We start from the raw sequence: 20,286 nt of genomic DNA, 5'->3' as shown, positions 1-20,286 counted from the left end.
GCGGCGCGGACTCGCGCGTCGCCTCCCACACCCCCGCACACAAAGACTCCGCTCCGCGGAGGGAGCAGGCGCCCGCAGCGGGGGCGCACGGGGCGCGGGCCCCGAAGACGCCGCCGCCGCCGCCGCCGCAGGGACGCGCGCCCGCAGCCTCCGGCTCCCCGCAGCCGCATAGCCCGGCGCTCAGCCCGAGCGGCCGGCAAGGGATGCAGGGACTAGCGGGAGAGAGGAGGGGACCCGGGTGCCCGGGGCAGAGCTTGTTACAGCTCGGCCCCGCGGCATCATGGGGCTTGTAGTCCGTCTCGGGGAACCGAGCGTGGCGGGTGACCAGAGAGGGTCTCGCACTGTCCCGACTCCCTAAGAGAGTAGGCAGGGAGTCGGGCCTGGCGAAACTGAGGCACTGCCCTGACGCCGGGTGGGCTGGGGCACGCCTCTTCCCGCTGGCATTTTGCCTTTTACTAGAGAGGGAGGGGGCTACAGGCCACATGACCATTTGGGGGCCGGAGGGAGGTGTGGCCTTCAGAATCCTGTACGGGTCCCAGGGCCCTTGAGGAGAATTCCAGATTCCCAGAAGAGAGTGGCTTACGCAGGACACTTGAGAAAGATGCAGGGAATCAGTACCAGAGACACTGGAGAAGCCAAGGGTCTAGCACCTGAAATATTTCCTCAAGATATTCCCTGCCCTCTTAGAAATAAACTCACATTCCACACATGACACCGGAAAGATGATTGCTCAGCAAGAACCAGAGTGAGGTTGGGCGGAGAAAGCAGCAGGTGGCAATTCCCCACCTCTACCCCCATGAGGGCCCCTCAATAAGGGAAGTTTACTGATTCCAGACTGCTTCCTCCCTGGATGACCCAGGGCAGAGGTCCTTCCAGAACGGTCCCTGCAGAGGGTGTGGTAAAAGTGGAATTGGCCTCTGGAGCCGCCAGTTGCAAGAACTGGAAGAATCGAGAGGCTTGGCCCAGCCCCTGAAGGAAAGTGGAACTATGATGTCAGAGACCTGAGTTTGAATACCTCCTTCCTAATTGCTGGACCTTAAGCAAATGCTCACATCTTCTGTTTCTCGGTCCGCTCACCTCTAAAAACAGACTGGATACTACCTCCTGGGGTGAGCTAAGGATAATAACTGCCCTGGAAACGGGCGCCTCCCTCCCACAAACAGGCAGACTGAGACAGGTGGTACAACCAGACACTGACTGAGACAGGTGGTACAACCAGTGCCTTCTTGAGCCCACCTTAAAACAAGGCAGGAAAAAGGGATTCCACATCAGCCCTACTTAGAACAACAATCCAAGAAGTGTTTGTGTGGGAGGTGCCAGAAAAAGCTTGCAAATTCCCACGCCTCTCTCAGGTTTCTTTGTGTGGTCTTCTCTTCTTCCTCCTCCACACCCTATGGTGCCAGGCCCCGGCGGGAAAGGATGAGGGAGGAGCGGACTGCCTCGCCCCTTTCTCCAGCCTGGGAGGAGTCGGCTGGCGTCTCGGGAACTCGGAACCGCTGCCCACCTTCACCACTAGAGGTCAGCAGAGTGTCGTGGCTGCAGCCCGAGATGGGTAGGGCTAAAGCGAGGGAGGGGCGTCGAGGAGCGGCCTAGAGAATGCCTGTACATCTCATTAAATTGTTTTTAGACTCTTGTATATGGTTCCACTTTAGCTGTCCCGCTTCCTGGGGTGGTGACATCTCCATCGAGAAATCCAAAATCCTTTTATCCCCAGCTTCAAGCGTAGAAGCTTCGCTATGACGATGCTAGGGGTTCAGGAACAAAGTTTAGACAGTGTGTCCATGCCAGGACCAATCCAGGGGCCAACCAGGAGATGGGTGGGGACAGGGGGTGAATCGGTCTTCTTTCTCTGCACAACCCCGAACCCGAAGGAAAGGAAGGTTCATGCTGGATTAGAAGGCAACTGTAGCCTGGACAGCCCGGTTCTCTTTTTGCCAGGCGGCCATTGACACCAAACCCAAGTTGCTTTCTCCTTGGTCTGAGCGCTCTGGCTGCCACGTGCTCCAGACGCGCCCACACAGCGAAGAAACAAAGACAACCAAGCGGCTGGACTGCCAGCAGCCGCCTCGACATTTAATAAATGAAATTCCATAGCTGGGGGTCGATCGGGGGTGAACGGGCGGCCACCGTAAGTGGGCTGAGCGCCCAGTACTGGCTTCCAGGCCACTCCTCCAGTGCACCCCTCCTCCCATTGGAGCTCCAAGCCCCTGGACTCCTTGGAGCGAGTGCACCACAAGGACTGCAGGTGGTGCTTCTCCCGCCCCTCAAACACACACCCGCGACTTATCTGCTTGCACAAACCCCACCAGCTGAGCTGCTGGGGGGAGGAGAAGTCTAATTTTTTTTTAAGGTGCGATTATAAATATATCCCGTGGATCGCAATTTCAAACAAACTTGTCAATCTGGGCTGCAGTGAAAGGCGGTGGAGGCAGCTTTGCATGTATTTCGGGTGGTGTGACTCATAAGCATTACTTGTCTTCCCTAGGGAAGGAGTCTGCCCACCTACAAGTCACTGCTGCTCTGGCACCACTGGGATAAATCGACCCACTGGGGAACCATGCCCAAGGACTCCCCCCAACCCTTGCTCTGTTATTGAGCAGGAGTCCCTTGGAGCAGGGGCGGGGAGGGGGCGGGGGAAGCTCTCCCTTAGTTGTGTCACCACTGAGCTGGCCCCCAGGCCTCGTCTTGGGCACCTCTGCCTTCTGCCCACAAGCAGAAAACACTGGCCTTTAGCTGCTGCAGGGATGGGGGCTGGGGCCACAGAGCACACGTGTAGGAGGGAGCATGCTCAGTGCCAGGGTGCACCCACGTGCGGCCGGTACTTGGGCTCTCTGCCGGCCCCCCACAATGTCCCCTCCTTCCTCTTCTTGTGAAGTCTAGGAAGAAAGGCCTCACAAGAAATGGCCTGTGTATTATATGCACAGTCTCTGTACACACACACCTCTGGTGGCCTAGAAACACCATGTATACATACAAAGCAGATTTTAAAAAGGGGGGATATTAATGCATACAGACACACTGGTCACTCCTCAGGAGGGCTTTAAAAACATCCAAATGGAAGCAAGAATGAAGGGATGAATGTATTTTAGTCTGGATGCAGGGGGACACACTGCATGACCTCTCTGGTACCTGGGCATCCATATTGTTGGCAGTGTGCATACAGAGCAAGGGTGTGACCAGATACCCACCTAGACACAGATGTGGACACACGGGGAACCTGGAGGCGAACCTCGCCCCAACCAAAGATAGATGGGCACCCCAAGGCACAGCCCCTTTGATGGGGAGGGGACCCAGGCCTCCAGCTCATTCCTCCCTTCCCTGGTCTCCACACGACTTGGTTCACAGTCGCGGGGCCAAGCGTCTCAGGACCACCCCCGCCCTCAACACTTACGCCGAAAGTGAAAGGGAGCAGACCGTAAGAATGACTCACACAGCCTCCGGGCCTGGGGAGCGCCAGAGCAGAGGCCACCGTTGCAGGCAACGCAGCCTGCGTCGGCAGTGGTCCCTTTAAGGACCCCCGCCCCCTCCCGCCCGCGCTCCCGGCTTCCTTTCTCCAGGAGGCGCGGCCGGCAGCGCCGGGCGGCGGGGCGGGGGTGTGGGCCGCCCCTCCCCCGGTGGGCAGGGCCTGCGCCGCTTCCTGCAGGAGCGGCCGGGAGCCGCGCAGGGGGCGGGGAGAGCGAACGGCGAGCGGCGGTGGGGTGGCGCGGGGCGGAGGGCGCCGAGGGCGAGCGGGCAGGCGGGCACGGCGGGTTCCGGGCCAGCCCCAGGAGCGGACGGTTGGCTGGGCGCGCGGAGCCTACCCGGGGCCTTGCGGGAGCGGGGCCGGGCAGCAGGGCCGCCGCCGCCACCCGGGCCCGCTGCCCGCGCCCCCCACGCTGGCCCAGAGGGCTGCGGCCGCGTCGCCGCTGAGGATGTCCCGGAAGGGGCCGCGAGCGGAGGTGTGTGCGGACTGCAGCGCTCCGGGTAAGCTGGCTGGGCCGGGGGCGGGACCGCACACCCAGGCCGCCGCCGGGCGGGCGCCGGGGCCTGGAGGGTGCGCTGTGCCCGGCCGGAGGGCGGGGCGGGGGGCTGCGGCCTCCGGCCTCGGCCCCAGCCCCAGCCGTGGCCATTGCGGAACCGCGTCCTTGGCGGAGGGTCGGCCTGAGGGGCTCCTAATCGGTAGAGTCCGTGGACGAGTGAGGTAGGACATTCCCGGCGCCGCCTCCCACCTCCCCTCAGTTTGAGGGAGGCGGGCAGCTAGCTGCCTCTCCACCTCCATCTCGGTATCCAAACGGAAGCGCCAGCCTAGGGCGGCTGGAGGGCTCCGGTAGAGGCCGGCAGGATTTAGGAGGTGGGCGCGAGTCCGTTTTTTGTGTCGTCTCAGTGCCACCCCCGCGTCTTGCACCTGCTGCTTGCATGGTCCGCACGCTCGCTGGGGTGGCAGAGGGCAAGGGGCAGATGAGCCAGGGGGCTTAGATACAGTTGCCTCAGGAGCGCCTGAGGGGATGGCTATTCCTAAGACTCCCTGCCTCTGGTTTCCAAAGCTGGGACTCCTTGTAGGGCCTGGTATTCAGGGCTAGTCCGAGCCAGGGCATCTTCTTCCGGAAGCATCCCCTGGCCTTCTGGTTAACTGGGAACAGCTGGATTTGGCTTTTCCTGTTCCTAGTGAGGCCTGCCTGGGAAAGTGGTCTTGGCATTGACCAATCGTGTCATTGGTCTGGACACGAGCCTCTTCTGGTTTTCTAGCCCAGTTTGGCCAGAATTGGGTAGAGGGTAGAGTAGTGGCAAGGGGTGACCAAATCTCTCCTCATCCAGCTGGTTTCCTGGCTCGCCTTCTGGCTGTACTTATGCAGTGTTTTCCTTCTCCTTTCCAGCAGAGTTAGGTCTGATTGGCTTAAAACTCCTTGACTTTCTGAGGAAGTGAGGGGCAGTGACCCAAGAGGCTGCTCCCTTATGATATGGGAAGACACAAGCAATGATAGGGACTAGCAGCTGGTCTGGGGAAGGAAGCTCTGGACCTTGACCATCCATTCTTTAGAAAAGGAATTATCTTCCTGGGCAGGCTCAGGGGGTCTGTGAACTCCAAGGAGACTGTGAAAGTATAGGGTGCTATTGTGTGGGTCCTTAACTTCAAGCCACTCACTTCTTGGAAAGCCTCAGATCCCAACAATTTGGGCCCCCACAGATAGCCTATTAGTTCTTGTGCTCCAAGCTAGAGCATTTGGGAGCTATGGATACCTTGCAGAAGCACTGGCACAAGATATCTCATTGTATCCTCTCTTGGTTTGGATAGCCCTAAAGGAAGTAACCTGGGATGGGTGTCCTTACCCCAAATTAGCTAGAAATTGTGATTCCCTTTCCCCAACCATGGTCAGGTCTGGGAATGGAAAGGGTAAGAGGAGACCTTGTCTTCCTTCTCTCTGTCCCAAGCTGTTATATACCACTGTTAGGGGAGGGAGAGGTTTAGCAGGCAGGCACCTCATCAGGTAGCTTGAATTTTGGTGTTGCCTCTCTTTCCAGTTTACTCTGTGATTCACTGAAAGACTTTCCTCACTCTGGGCCTCAGTTTCCTCAACTGTGAGGCAAAGGAATTAGAGTAGAAATGGATTCCAAGCCCCCACCCCACCCCCAATCTCTGAATCTGTGCTCCTGATTCTGGGGCAGAGGCTATAGAGCAATATCAGCAAAACAGTTGTCCTTTCTGTGTTCCCTGTGAGTGTGTCACTGGAGTCTCTGGATGCCTGGTGGCCTTGGGGAGAGGAATAGTATTCATCAGATGTGTTTGGCAACTCTGCTCTCAAGAGGCATTTGTGCCCAGGGTACCTCCTTTTCCCCTGATCCAGGATGGCCCTCACCTCATCAAGAAGATAATGAGGTGAGCAGGATATTGACAAAGTCTTACTCATCATCCCACCTCAGCACATAGCATGGTGTCTGCCACATGGCAGGCACTCCCCAAGTCCCAGTGTTTCAGAGCTTCTCAGGACTATACCATACCCCCACCCTACCATGCTGGCCCTGGCAGCAGTGGCATTCTCAATCTGGGCCTGTAGCATCTTGGGCAAAAGAGACATGAGGATACCCAGCAGTTTAGAGTCAAGACCCAGTGCCAACCTTCTTGGTGTATGACTCCAACTCAGTCACTAGCTTCTCTCACAGTGATAGAAACCCTACAGTCCGAACCCCAGGGGTGGCATCATGGCCTTTTCATAATTGGTTCATTTGGGGGAGAGGGGCCGATGGACCTGAGAGGTAATGCAGCCTATGCCCAAAGGGCCCCATCACCCAGGGATTAATGTACGGTGCAAGACAGCTGGATGTGGCATGGCTGCTATGGCAGTTTGTGCTACCTAAACAGTGATATCTGCATCCCTGCCTGCCTTGGGAGTCCAGGAGAGAAGCAGGCATTGGAGCATCCTGGAGAATGTTGGTTCCCCATTCCTTTGTCTTCACCCACCCTGACACATGGCCCCTGTCCCAAGCTTCCTGGCCTGTCCCTTAAGAACCTACTTACCTCATGGGAACCCTGGGCACAGGCACGAAGACCTCAAGATCCCCATCCTGTAGGTGGGCAGGCCACTGACAGGAGACATGTTGCAAGTTAACCTGCAGGCTCATTTCTCTTAATGTAGCTTTTGGGATGGGGTAAATGTTGGGCTTTTCTTCTTCTTACTGAGGTATAACTCACAGACATACCTGCACCTTAGTGTTTCTCTTATGGATTTTCACACCTGTGTAAACCTATGAAAATACCACTGTGCTCAAGGTGTAGAACATTTCCATTATTCTCAGGGGCTTCCTTCTACCCCTCCCCAGTCCATATCACCAAAGGTAACCACCAGTCTCACCTCTGTCCCCACTCTTGTCTGCTTTCCCTCTTGCCTACTGAGGATCTGGCCTTTAGCTCAGGAGAGGAAAGCCTGAGGCTGGTCTTTCTATACAGACCTACTGGCCCTAGAAGCCACTAATGGCTTTGGGTAGTGGCATGAATTCACCTTAGTAGAGGCTCCCTTGGGGTTGACACTAGTTTAACATTTTATCATGATCCCTCCTGCAGCCTATTCACACATACCAGACCCACACCCTGACTATGGAGCCAGAAGGAAGCTACCACCTCCCCTTTAACACTTACATTCCCTGTTCCTTCTCCCCCAAGTTTGGTCCAAGGAGCTTCTTAGGAGCAAGGATTCCTTAAACTCAATAGCTGTTTGACTTTTAGAAACTCTTGCTAGGTCCTAGCACATGCTTGTAAACCCAGTGGCTCAGGAGGCTGAGGCAGGAGGATCATAAGTTCAAAGCCAGCCTCAGCAACTTACTGAGTCCCTATGCAACTTAAAAAAAAAAAAAAAGAAAGAAACTCTACCTGACCCTTCTGCTTAGGAACCGGCCCAGGTGGGGTTTAAGGATTCTGTTTAGTAGACCCAAAGCCACTTGGGCAGATGGTGTAGGTAGAATGGTTAGGGTAGGCTCCCCTTCTATGTCATCCAGAACTCAGAACTGAGCTGGCAGCAGTGTGGCCCAGACCAGGACAGTGTCTCCTGCCCACCCTTCCTGTTTCAGATCATCACAGAGGAGAGAGGAGTATTCTCAAGCTGGGCTGTCTCTATTGCCAGACAAAGCCTTGGACCATATTCCTCTGGTCCTGGTCTTTTAGAGATTGCCATATCAAGAGCCTTACCATGTCTGGTCTGCCCACAGTTTAGAGTTCTGGGGCCACTGGCTCTGGATATCTAGCTGGCCTTTCCAGTCTTAGCTTGTCTGGTAGAGCAACAGGCCTGGGGTGGAGGCCTCGGGGCAGCCCATTTATGATCCTGGCCTGGGCGGCTCCCCACTTACAGGAAACCCCACCATTTCAACAAGAGGAATTTAGGCTGCATCATTTCCCGCTTCCTGCCTGGGCTGCCGGAGGTGACTGGCAAGCAGACCCCCTGACCCAGTGGTATTTGAGAGTCGGGAGGGTGGTTTCCATGCTTGGGATACATCCCTGTTTTGGTAAAGCCCAATACAAAAGTGTGCCCTATGGCTCCCCCTCTTGTCATAGATGGCTGGTTCCTTCCTCATGAATCCCTGGTATCAGCCCTCTAGGAAGGTATATGACAGTTGCCTTGTGCATCCCTCATTGCCCTGTTTTGTGGGGTCCCTAAAGAACCCTAAGCCCAAACAAAGACTGAGCTCTCTTCCACTTAGTGTTCCCATTCTTTATTGGGGGACACTGGCCATGGGCAAAGTTCAGACCCTTAGTCTGCTCACAATTGTGGAAATTTTGATGGGTGTCCTTCTGGGGAAGGGCCTTAGAATCTCCTGGTTGGGAGAGAATCTCATCATCTCAAGCCTGTTTCCCTCTTTGGGGGACCACTATTGGGCACCTTGAGCACTACAGTGCAAGGCCAAGAGTCATCTCCTTCATCTCATCGCAGCTGCTGCCACCACCCCAGGAAAGGACTTCCTGAGCTGGGGCGGGGGCCTGGGGCCTGGGCAGAGCCGAGTATCTGGGAGAGAAGCTCCCTGCCCCCTCTTGGGCTATACACAATGACTGCTTTCTCCCCAGTGACCTTTCCACAGCCTGAGTTGTATGCAGCTGTCTCCTCCCCCTCTCCTGAGGGGCCCGGGATGGGTGGCATCTTACTTGCCCTTCAGAAGGACCCCAGGGGCTTTCACCCCATCCTAGCACTTCTTGTTTCCAAAGCGTACTTCTCCCTAAGGAGTGGATGGTGGCTCCCAAGCTTGTGCCCATCCAGGGCTATAGGGGCAGAGGGCATCAGCAAGTATGTAGACCTGAACTGGTTTGGGGAGTCAAAATGCTTGGGTTCACATCTTACCAATTCTACTCATTAGCTCTGTGACCTTGAGCAAGACCTCTGACCTCTCTGAGCCTCTATATCCTCATCTGTAAAGCAGGATAGCATTTCCTCCTATGCCTGGCAGTTGTAAGAGGCCTCAACTGCAAAGCATCTGACTTGTTCCTTTGCTCTATTCATCCTTCTTGGAAGTGGGTCCAGCCCACAATAATGGTGGTAAGGAGGCTCAGGTCTGAAAGGGCCTCTCACCTGCTAGTGCAAGGGCAGGGGCAGGGGCAGGGGCAGGGGCAGGGGCAGGAGCAGGAGCCTGTGGAGCAATGTGATCTGTCAAGCAGGTTCAAACAGTGTTGAGTGCCACAGCCGAGTCGGGATGGCGCCTGGCATTTTGCCAGAAGGAGTGGTTGAGAGGTGAAGCCAGGGAGCCATTAAGATGATGATAATTAAGTCAAGCTGTGTATAATTGCAGTGACTGGATGTTGCTGGATTGGAACAGGCTGTGTATTCAGTTGTATATAGACCCCTGCTGTTCGGCAATAGGGCGGCTCCTGCTTTTGAGTTCTCACAGAGTTCCCATTGAGTTCTTGCGGAGCCCGGTAGAGGGCTGAGAGAGTTCCTAGGGAGTGCGCGTGGAGTGCTGGTGAGAGTTCGGGCAATAAAGTAGTTCCTATTTGAACCTACAAGTGCCTCGTGGCGGCTTGGTTATTTTGTGCCCAGCCAGATTGCGGCCCAACAGAACCATGCATGTAGGAGAAATATGGTACTGCCCCAGAAGAGGAGGGCTACCCTGGGCTCTCTGGCACATGATGTCAAGGCCACATCCCACAGGGGATTCTTGCCTTCCTGGGAGGAGACTAGGGCAGCAACCTTGCTCCCTGAGGAAAGGCTGTGAGATCTGTAGTGGTGGCTACAGGACAGGAAGCTTTACCCACTGAACGGGCCCTGGGGATCCTAGGTCCCCAGAGGAGCAGGTGTAAGAAAGGTGTGGCTCTGTCAGTCCCCGGCTGTGAACCTGAATGAGGGAGTCCCTCATCGGTAACCCAGCTCCTAGACTACTAGGGACTGAGTGACTGTGTATACACAAAGCACTAAGCATAGTATGGGCCCAGTGCAGGTACTCAGGAGGTCTCACCTATTGTTCAGCTCCAGCTGACCCTTGCCTTCTTTCCCCAGACCCTGGCTGGGCATCCATCAGCAGGGGCGTGCTGGTGTGTGACGAGTGCTGCAGTGTGCACCGGAGCCTGGGACGCCACATCTCCATCGTCAAGCACCTTCGCCATAGCGCCTGGCCTCCCACTCTGCTGCAGGTACAGGGCTGGGCTGGGTGTTCCTTCCCACAGACAGTGTGCTGAGCCTGGGCATATTTCCTTCATACCTACTATATACCTATCTGGGATCAGCAGCTTTTAGGGGCATTGCCCACCTGGGCAGAGCCTGATTCCTAACCTTTACTTTTTTTTTTTTTTTTTTGGTACCAGGGATTGAACTCAGGGTCATTTAACTACTGAACTACATCCCCAGCCTTTTTTTGTTTTATTTTGAAACAGGGTATCACTAAGTCCTTAAGGACTTGCTAAATTGCTAAGATTGGTCTTGCAATCCTCCTGCCTCAGCCTTCTGAACCCCTGGGATTACAGATGTGTACGACTATGCCCGTTTGATACTAACCCTTTCTACCAATCTGCTTACCCCACATAGAAAGGAACCTTTTAAACCAGATTTGCCACTTATTAGATTGAACAGGTGGCATTGAGCAAGTTGCTTAATCTTTCTGAATGTTGGCACACTCACCATGCAACCTAAAGTGTTAAACAGGACCCTCATCTTTGGGTGGCCTGACTGGATGGAGGCATGTAGTGCCAGGCACACAGTAGGCCCCTTAGTACTGTTTCTAGCCATGGCAGGCGCTCAAGGCGTGTTTCCCCCAGTGCCCGGCACGCAGTGGGCACTCTCACTTGGCATCTCTTCCCTGCAGATGGTACACACGCTCGCCAGCAACGGGGCCAACTCCATCTGGGAACACTCCCTGCTGGACCCCGCACAAGTACAGAGCGGCCGGCGCAAAGCCAACCCCCAAGACAAAGTCCAGTGAGTGGGGCTGCAAGGGTGGTGGGCAGTGCTGTGTACTCTGGTACAGGGGCCTGGGAGGTGGCCAGATGACCAGCCTCTCTGGCCCTGCTCCCCATTGCCTCCTGTGTGCCCCATGCAGCCCCATCAAGTCAGAGTTCATCAGGGCCAAGTACCAGATGCTGGCGTTTGTGCACAAGCTTCCCTGCCGGGATGATGATGGGGTCACCGCCAAAGACCTCAGCAAGGTTCGAGGGGCCCCACAATGGATGGATAGACCTTTTCTCTTTTTCCCAGACCAATGACACCCTGAGGCCTCTCCTTCATTACCACTGAGCATTATACCCCCCAAGCAGCCAGGTAGGGGAGAACAGTAAGACTGCTCTGTCAAGCTGGAAGTGGCAAAGACTCTTCAGATTCTAAGTGGTCATGTAAAGCTAGACTCCCCCAGCTGTTCCTTGAAAGCTGGGAAATCTTGGGACAATTTCTTAGGCAGTCAGTTTCCTCATCTGTAAAATATAGTAACAGCATCTCCCTCATAGGTAATGTCTGTCTCAAGCAGAGCACACAGCATGTGGTACTTGATGATTGTCAATAACTATTAATTGGCATTAACTCTGAATAGGGAAACCTTCTGTCCTCCCTGACATGACCCAATTTTGGCTGGGCCCCTTGGAGCTGGTACGAGTCCCAGGAGCAGCCTGGGCCAGGTACAGCCTGGGTGTTGGCAGTGTACCTTGCACACTCACATATTTACTGCACGCTCTACCCCTTACAGCAACTGCACTCAAGTGTGCGGACAGGCAACTTGGAGACATGTCTACGCCTGCTGTCCCTGGGTGCTCAGGCCAACTTCTTCCACCCAGAGAAGGGCACCACACCTCTGCATGTGGCTGCCAAGGCAGGGCAGACACTGCAGGCTGAGTTGCTGGTGGTGTATGGGGCTGATCCTGGTTCCCCTGATGTCAATGGCCGCACACCCATCGACTATGCCAGGTGAGGGTCAGCTAAAGGGTGAGGCTTGGGTGGTGGAGAGTGGGCTGCTGCTGCAGGGCTGAGCCATGCCCCCTCCCCACAGGCAGGCGGGACACCATGAGCTGGCGGAAAGGCTAGTCGAGTGCCAGTATGAGCTAACTGACAGGTTGGCCTTCTACCTCTGTGGACGCAAGCCGGGTGAGCAGAGCACAGAGTGGGCATGACTGGGCCAAGCAGGTGGGACCCAGACACACCCCAGTGGCAGGTGCCATAGTGACAAAGCCAGCTGGGGAACAGTGTTGCTAGGCAACTAGCTCCTGTGAAATTGCTGCAGGCTCTGGGCTGCAGCATGTTGGGGCCAGGGAGTGGGGGTGGGCCTAACTTCCAGCCAGTTCCCAGTTCTCTTGGGTTGGGTTGCCCTCCTTCCTTTCCCCTGACACTTTCTGGGTGCTAAGCCTTGCTCTCAGAAGTGAGGTGGGCTCTGAGCTGCCTAAGCCACCCAACATCAGTGACTTGGCATTTTTATTTTTGTTCAGATCACAAGAATGGGCATTACATCATCCCACAGATGGCTGACAGGTGAGTGCCCACCTTATGCCCCTTCTTAGAGACTGCCGGATGCCATGTGGGTGCCTGACCCCAGAGCCCCACCTTGCCCCTCCCCAGGTCTCAGCCTGGGACCCGACCCTCCATCCCCAGGTGCTAGAGGCACAGGTACTCACAGCCCAGTCTTCACTCCCCAGGGTAGGTACATGTCAGCTCAGTATGTGCAACACAGCTAAGCCATATTATTGTCCAAGAACATGAAGGGCTTGGGTGCAAAGAAAGGCCCCAGGCTGGGAGGGTGGACTACTAAGTTCCGACCTGCCTTACAGTCATTAGGAAAAACCTCCACTCTGTGGGGAGAAGTTAGGCTCCACGGAGCTGGCTTACTGTGTGACTGCTGACAAGGCCCCTGTGCCCTCTCAAATTGGGCAGAGTATGAATGGGACATTTCTGCCTCTGATCTTAGAGGCCCCAAGAGCCTGGACTGTGAGGGACACCCCTAGCCACTCAACCAGCTCAGAAGATAGATGCTGGCGCCACCTGGTGGCCCTCAGATAACCATATCTTCATGTCTCCATCTGGGGAGAGGATCTTTCCTCCCTAAGGGCTGGTAGGCAGATGGGATGGTCAGGCTTGGACAGGTCAGATCCCTAAACCCAGACAGACCTCCTCTGTTTTAAGACCCCAGGATTCTGCCCTACTTCTCTGATCTGATTCTGCCTGATATGTGTGCATGCATGTTTGTGTAATAAACATATCCACATATGGATGTACACTCAGTGAAGAGCCCGCTCCTCGTCAGAGCCCGCTTCTGTCTGGAGACACAAAGGTAACTCAGACACGATCCTTGCCCTTGAGGACTGAGACTAGACAGAGAGGCAGCCTGGCCAGGCCTTAGTTCACTGAGAGGAGTACAGCAAGAGCAGCATAACAGAGGCACAGAGGTCCAGGAATTGCAGGCAGCTTGTGTGGCCAGAGCATACTTTGAGAGACAGAGAACAAGACTGGAGAGAGTCAGGTGTGAGAATGACCAGCCCTGTGAGCTTTAGCTGCCATTCCCAGAGCAGAGTTCCAAGCATGGATGTGTAGAGTCAGCTCTGCTATTTATTGATTCTGTGACTTGAGGTAGGCTACCTAACCTCTCTGAGCCTTAGTTATCTCACCTAGAGATGGGGTGACCTAGCTCAGGACTGTTGCAAGGATTAACTAAGAAATGCATGTGAAGTATTTAGCAAATAAAGTGAACTTTTTGATAAACTGGATGAAGTATGCTGTTATTATTGAAATGTTTTAAGGCAGGGTGTGAGTAGTACAACCAGAGAGCTGCAAGGCTAGGCCTTACTTTGTGCAGCTTCTCCAGGAGCACAGGGATGCCCGCCAACCGCTTTCTAATCAGATCACCCTGATGGGATGCAATGGTGTACATCTGTAATCCAGGCTATTCAGGAGGCTGAGGCTGAAGGATGGCAAATCAAGGCCAGCCTTAGCATCTTAGCCAAATCCTGTCCAAAATAAAAAGAGGGCAGTTCTTATCGGGGTCCCCTACTCTTTAAAAAAAGAAAATAAATAATAAAAATAATAATAAAATAAGGTAAAGAGAGTTGGGGATTGAGCTCAGTGATAGAGTGCTTGGTTAGCATGCATGAGACTCTGGGTTCAATCCCCAGCAACACACCCAAAAATAATACTAATAGTAATAATAAGATTGTGCTCTGTATGTGTAATATGAATTGTAATTCATTCTATTGTCATATGTAACAAATTAAAATTAAAAAAAAAATTTTTTTTAAATAATAGTAAAAATGGCTGGGAGTATAGCTCAGTGATAAAGTGTCCCAGGTTCAATCCCTGGTACTGCCAAAAAAAAAAAAAAAAAAAAAAATCACCCTGACTGCTGGCTGGAAAAAGTTCTAAGGGTAAGACCCAAAGCAGGAGATGGGTTAAGAGAGTGTTGCAAAGGCCTAGGCAAAAGGAAATTATGACAGAACTGGGAAACTTGGCTAGGACTTTAGGGTTAGGAAGGCTGTAGGTAACTCTCAGGTAGCAGACAGTGGATGAACGGGTCATGGAGAAAGAGCAAAGCACAGCATAAGAGGTCAGGGGGAGGTGAGTTCCCTTTTGTACACTCTGGGTTGGGTGTGTGTGGAGACCAGTCTGAGCTTGACACAAGAAGGTGTGTGCTGCCCGCTCCTGGGTAATTGCTGCCTCTGTCCTGTTCTCCCCTCTGCTGCCTTCCTCTGGACTTAGATCTCGGCAAAAGTGCATGTCTCAGAGGTATACCGTGCCTGCCGGGCAGCAGGCTTTGGAGGTTGGGTAGGGCGGGAAGGCGCTTGGTGTGTGACATCAGGGTCTTATCTCCCTGGGAACCCTGCATGTTTGGGAGGTCACTGGCAGGGGCCTGGCCACTACTTATGTCTGGTCTCTCCCCTTCTCCCTTCTTTATCTGCAGCCTGGATCTGTCAGAATTGGCCAAAGCTGCCAAAAAGAAACTGCAAGCGGTGAGTCTGCTCACACAGGCCTGTGACACTTAGAACTGCCTCTCTTGACTGCTGCATCCCATGCTATTACTCCTCCTTCCTCTCTCCTGCCCCCTCACTAACCTTATTGGGCTCCCCTGTAACCTCTCCTTGCTCTTATCTTTGACCCTGACTCTGCCCTCCAACATATAAGGAATCCCAGAGCGTTAACTGGCCTGACCTCTTGTCCTCTTCCTCTATGGAGCTTGGCACATAGACCCCTACCCATTTTCCAGTTCTGAGACTGTTGGGGCTGGGCAGCACAGAGGACATGATCCATTGCCCACGTATCACAACATCCTGACCTTGTTGGCATTCTGGGGTGGTTGGTCGGTTGAGCCTGGATCCCCCTCTGCCTCCAGCTCAGTAACCGGCTTTTTGAGGAACTCGCCATGGACGTGTATGACGAAGTGGATAGAAGAGAAAATGATGCTGGTGAGTGATGGGTGGACACCAGAGGTCTTGGGGAGAGAGACCTACAGTAACAGGCTGGGGCCTGATGTGGGTCTCTCTGATCCTTTAGTGGGACTAAGAAGAGGTGGCTGGGGTTTGAGCTACTCAGGGGCCTGGCAGGGAGCCTCTGCCAGTGGTGAGCCCGCCTGGCAGCTTCCCCCACTGGGCAGGGTGTGCCGAGCTAGAGGCAGCCACCCTGTTCCTTCCGCCCCCAACCCTGGAATGGAGCTCATCTATACTCTGGCTGTCTCCCACTTTGGCTGTCTCCCCAGTCCTGCTCCGCCCCCCTGCATCACTCCTTCCTGGCCACAGCCAGATTCCAGCCCAAATTCTGAATGTGGCCTGGTGTGACAGGCCTTGTTCTGTGCCTCAGTCACTAATGGGCCTCACCCAACTTTGCTTTAAGTGCATGGAGACCACCTCTGTTGGACACCCCCTTGGGGGTATAGGGAGGAGCTAGGAAGGCTTGACCCCACCTCTGCCCTGGAGGCCTGGCCCCTATGGATGATCTGCTCCCTTCCCTCCCCGACAGTGTGGCTGGCTACCCAAAACCACAGCACCCTGGTGACAGAGCGCAGTGCTGTGCCCTTCCTGCCAGTTAACCCTGAATACTCAGCCACACGGAATCAGGTAAGAATGCTGGGGAGGGAGCTGAGGAGGTCTCTTCCTTTCCTGGGTGTCTAGTCTTCTCAACCTGGGGAGGGGAAGGCGGGGTGGTGGTGTTGCCACTGGGATCTTAGAGCAGGAAAGAAGCCCTTCTTTCAGCACTTAGAGTCCAGTCTCTTCCCAAGGGCTTCTGTGGGCACCTGAAACTATGCTGGCCCAGCTCCAGGTACAGCTACCAGGTGAAGTTGGGCTGGTGTTTTCTAGTTATGGTTGGATCAGATGGCAAGGTGCTATTTTGCTACTTTGTTCCCATCCACGTGGATCATCCATATATACTCCCCTTATCCCTATGCTGACCTGGCCCTTTCTGCCTTACAGGGGCGACAGAAGTTGGCCCGCTTTAATGCCCGGGAGTTTGCCACCTTGATCATCGACATTCTCAGTGAGGCCAAGCGGAGGCAGCAGGGCAAGAGCCTGAGCAGCCCCACAGGTGGATGGGCATGAGTGGGGATGTGGGCAGTGGACACTGTCCCAGGATATTCTCCTCAGTGGCTCCCTTCTCATGGGAACATGATAAGTGGGTTGTGTGACTGAGCAAGCAGAGTGACAGGTCTTTTGTCCTCAGACAACCTGGAGCTGACTGCACGGAATCAAAGTGACCTCGACGACCAGCATGACTATGATAGTGTGGCTTCTGATGAGGACACAGACCAGGAGCCCCTGCGCAGCGCTGGTGCCACTCGGAATAACCGTGCCCGGGTCTGAGCACTATCCCCACTTCTGTGCCCCCATCAAGGGCCAGCCCTGTCTTGTATCCCAAGTCCTTGAGAACACATGGGCTGGTTGCAGCTTGGAGGGCCCTTGACCTTATGGCTGACTAGCTTCTGTCTCTCTACAGAGCATGGACTCCTCAGACCTGTCTGATGGGGCAGTGACACTACAGGAGTACCTAGAGCTGAAGAAGGCCCTGGCTACCTCTGAGGCAAAAGTGCAACAGCTCATGAAGGTCAACAGCAGCTTGAGCGATGAGCTCAGGAGGCTGCAAAGGGAGGTGAGGGCTGCAGCTTCCCTGGGAGTAGGGGGAAGGCTTCTAGGCCTCCTGAAGGGGGGGAATCACCCTCCCCCAAAAGTGGGGGTGCCTACCTGTATCCAGCATTGGACACTGTGCACTCACAGATCCACAAGCTACAGGCAGAGAACCTACAGCTCCGGCAGCCACCTGGGCCTATGCCCACACCCCCACTCCCCAGTGATCGTGCAGAACACACACCCATGGGGCCTGGCGGGAGCACCCACCGCAGGGACCGCCAGGCCTTCTCCATGTATGAGCCAGGCTCCGCCCTAAAGCCCTTTGGGGGCACAGCTGGGGACGAGCTCAGCACACGGCTACAGCCTTTCCACAGCACTGTGAGTTGCCCATGGGTCTCAGGTGGGGTAACAGGGATGGGGCTACCACAAGGCCCATCATGACACCCACTGTGCTACCACCCCAGGAGCTGGAGGATGATGCCATCTATTCAGTGCACGTCCCTGCTGGCCTTTACAGGGTAAGCTGGGCCTGGGGAAGGTGGGTTCATTGCAGCCAGAAGGTTTTGAGCCCCAGTGGATGTCAGGCTGTGCTAGATGCTGGGACAGACATGGTCTCAGCCTTCACTGTGGGTGAGCTGGGAGGAGATACTGACTAGAGCCCTGCCCTGGATTTCAGATCCGGAAGGGGGTATCTGCCTCCGCAGTGCCCTTTACTCCCTCCTCCCCGCTGCTGTCATGCTCCCAGGAAGGAAGCCGCCATGCGGTAATATTTCTGCTCCAGTGGGGACCGTGTGGGAGACATGGGCTTTGTGGGCCCAGGGACACACACACTCACCTGCCAGCCTTCCCCTCACCCTCTAGAGCAAGCTTTCCCGTCATGGCAGCGGTGCAGACAGTGACTATGAGAACACGCAGAGTGGAGATGCTATGCTTGGGTGAGGTACCCTCAGGTCTCTTCCCAGGTCTGCCAGCACCCAGAGGGAGGAGGTGGAGAGGGCACAAGCATCTATGGGCACAGGCAAGGTGCCTGTGGCTGGAACATCCTTCTCCTTTCCAAACCTGGGCTTAGGCTGGAAGGGAAGCGGTTCCTAGAGCTGGGCAAGGAGGACGATCTTCACCCTGAGCTGGACAGCCTGGATGGAGACCTTGACCCTGGGCTTCCCAGCACTGAGGATGTCATCCTAAAGACAGAGCAGGTCACCAAGAACATTCAGGAGCTATTGCGAGCTGCCCAGGAGTTCAAGCATGACAGGTATGGAAGTGGGCTCAGGCTTCTTTTGGCTTCCAGTTCAGGGTTGAGGGAGAGATTGGTTTTGTCCCTAGGACCCTTACTTGAGCATTCTCCCCAAACCATCTTCTCCACTCCCCTCCACAGTTTTGTGCCCTGCTCAGAAAAGATCCATTTGGCTGTGACCGAAATGGCCTCTCTCTTCCCGAAGGTACCAGGGCCAGAGGGAAACAAAAGTGGAAGGAGGGCCTTGGGGTGGGGCAGGCATAGGGAATCTGACTGCTGCCTGGTGGAGACACGGGGGCTGGGCCATAATTGAGAAGCATGGCTTAAAAGTCCAAGGCCTGACCAACCTCATTCCTCCCTTCAGAGGCCAGCCCTGGAGCCCGTGCGCAGCTCCCTGCGGCTGCTCAATGCCAGCGCCTACCGGCTGCAGAGTGAGTGCCGGAAGACGGTTCCCCCAGAGCCCGGCGCCCCTGTGGACTTCCAATTGCTAACTCAGCAGGTCATCCAGTGCGCCTATGACATCGCCAAGGCCGCCAAGCAGCTGGTCACCATTACCACCCGAGAGAAGAAGCAATGACCACTCTCCCTGCCCTCACCCACACCCTGGGACCTCACGGGAGCTGGGCCACTCTAGACACTAACCCACCCCAACAGAGCCACTGGCACAAGTGCCCTTAGTGCTGCCACTCTCCCCTGGCAGCCAGGTGCCCTGGTGCCCATCCCCTTGAGCCCCAAGTATGGGGAGGTGGGGTGGCAGGAGCTTCTGTTCCCCACATTCCATGCACCTCCCCCCCTGTACATAGCATCCCTCCCTTCTTTTGTGCAGGGGCCTGCAAGGCATCACTCCCAGCCCATCACCCTCTGGGGCACCCTCACCCAAGGGTTGGATGGGGACACTCCAAATGGGGCAGCTCCCCCTACATGCACCCCACCCCCATGAGCCACTTCAGCCCTATTGGGGGCTGAGCGGGGGCATCCCCCTCCTTTGTACATAATCTCCAAGGATGTCCCTGTCCTGTAGCCACCAGCCCCCTTGCTGCTCTCCTTTAATGCCAAACGGCCCCTGCCTAGGGCATAGGCCCAACCTGTGTGCCGGGGTCCCCAGCAGCAAACACTGGAAAAATCTTTTTTTCTCTCCTTTCCCCCCCTTCTTAATTTTAACTTTGTGGTAACTTGAGTGTCCCTGCGTGCGAGTGTGCGGGCGGCAGTGCCGTCCTGTATGCCTGGCCCATCTGGAGCTTTGAGGGGCAAAGGGAGCAGAACAGTGGGAACAGCATTGGGGTCAGCCTCCCTCTTCCACATCTGGGACCAGGGATTGCTGGGGTCACCAGCTGTGGTCCTACCACTGCCTCCACTTGGATCCCTACTCTACAACAACACCACTTCCCTCCATCTCTCCTCCCTTGAGGAGAAAGTACTGGCAAGTGGAAAACTGAGCACCTGGGGCTGGCTCCCCGGGGTCCCACACTCAGCTGGTGGTTGTGGAGCTGAGAGCCACCTCCCTGTAACTTCAGTGGGCCAGCACCCATCCTCACTTCTACACCCATAGTGGTCCTACCTTCTGGAGGTGGAGACCTGGCAGCAGTCCGAGAAGGCTGGAGAGTCAGACAGCAGCACCCACCAGCTCTTCTCTATAGCCTCCCCTAGGAGGCCAGGCCCTACCTGTGTGGTGGTGGGTAGGCTGACTGTCAAGATGTGTGTCATGTACATTTGTATCAAAAATAAATAAGTGACCATGTGCCACCTTCTGATGCTTAGAGAATTGGGGATGGGAGTGAAGGCCGACCTGAAGTGGAGAGGGACAAACCTGGAAAGGCAGGGAGCAAGGGAATTCCTTTTGGAAGAGGAGCTTGGAAATAATGTTTGCATAACTGATACACCCACTAAACCCTTAAAAGCCTGTGCCTAGGAGTAGCTGGGCACCGTTGGCGCATGCCTATAATTCTAGTAACTTAGGAGGCAGAGGCAGGAAAATCATGAGTTCAAAGCCAGCCTCAGCAATTTAGCGAGGAGCTAAGCAACTCAGTACCCTGTCTCTGATAAAATATAAATAGGGCTGTGGATGTGGCTCAGGGGTCGAGTGCCC

The 20,286-nt window shown here is 55.1% G+C and overlaps 1 protein-coding gene across 3 annotated transcripts; it reads left to right on the top strand.

Moving 5' to 3' along the window:
* Positions 1 to 3,742: 3,742 nt before the first annotated feature.
* Positions 3,743 to 19,938, top strand: Git1 (GIT ArfGAP 1). Of its 3 annotated transcripts, none has more exons than XM_076869263.1 (20): positions 3,743 to 3,963; positions 9,948 to 10,081; positions 10,750 to 10,862; positions 10,984 to 11,089; positions 11,620 to 11,837; positions 11,920 to 12,014; positions 12,353 to 12,395; positions 14,812 to 14,860; positions 15,241 to 15,313; positions 15,864 to 15,961; positions 16,316 to 16,427; positions 16,563 to 16,696; positions 16,836 to 16,988; positions 17,114 to 17,344; positions 17,431 to 17,484; positions 17,643 to 17,729; positions 17,828 to 17,901; positions 18,036 to 18,218; positions 18,342 to 18,405; positions 18,565 to 19,938. In XM_076869263.1, exons 1-20 carry the CDS (start codon positions 3,912 to 3,914, stop codon positions 18,775 to 18,777), a joined length of 2,286 nt encoding a protein of 761 aa, XP_076725378.1. In that variant the 5' UTR covers positions 3,743 to 3,911; the 3' UTR covers positions 18,778 to 19,938. The 3 variants fall into 3 exon arrangements, with proteins under 3 accessions (XP_076725378.1, XP_076725376.1, XP_076725377.1); XM_076869262.1 differs by lacking the exon at positions 3,743 to 3,963 and adding an exon at positions 4,132 to 4,180; XM_076869261.1 differs by lacking the exon at positions 17,431 to 17,484 and having other exon boundaries at positions 3,825 to 3,963.
* The last annotated feature ends 348 nt before the right edge of the window (positions 19,939 to 20,286 follow it).

This window comes from Callospermophilus lateralis, chromosome 11 (assembly GCF_048772815.1).
Source record: "Callospermophilus lateralis isolate mCalLat2 chromosome 11, mCalLat2.hap1, whole genome shotgun sequence".
Classification (NCBI taxonomy): domain Eukaryota; kingdom Metazoa; phylum Chordata; class Mammalia; order Rodentia; family Sciuridae; genus Callospermophilus; species Callospermophilus lateralis.
This window is presented reverse-complemented; position numbering and strand designations above follow the sequence as displayed.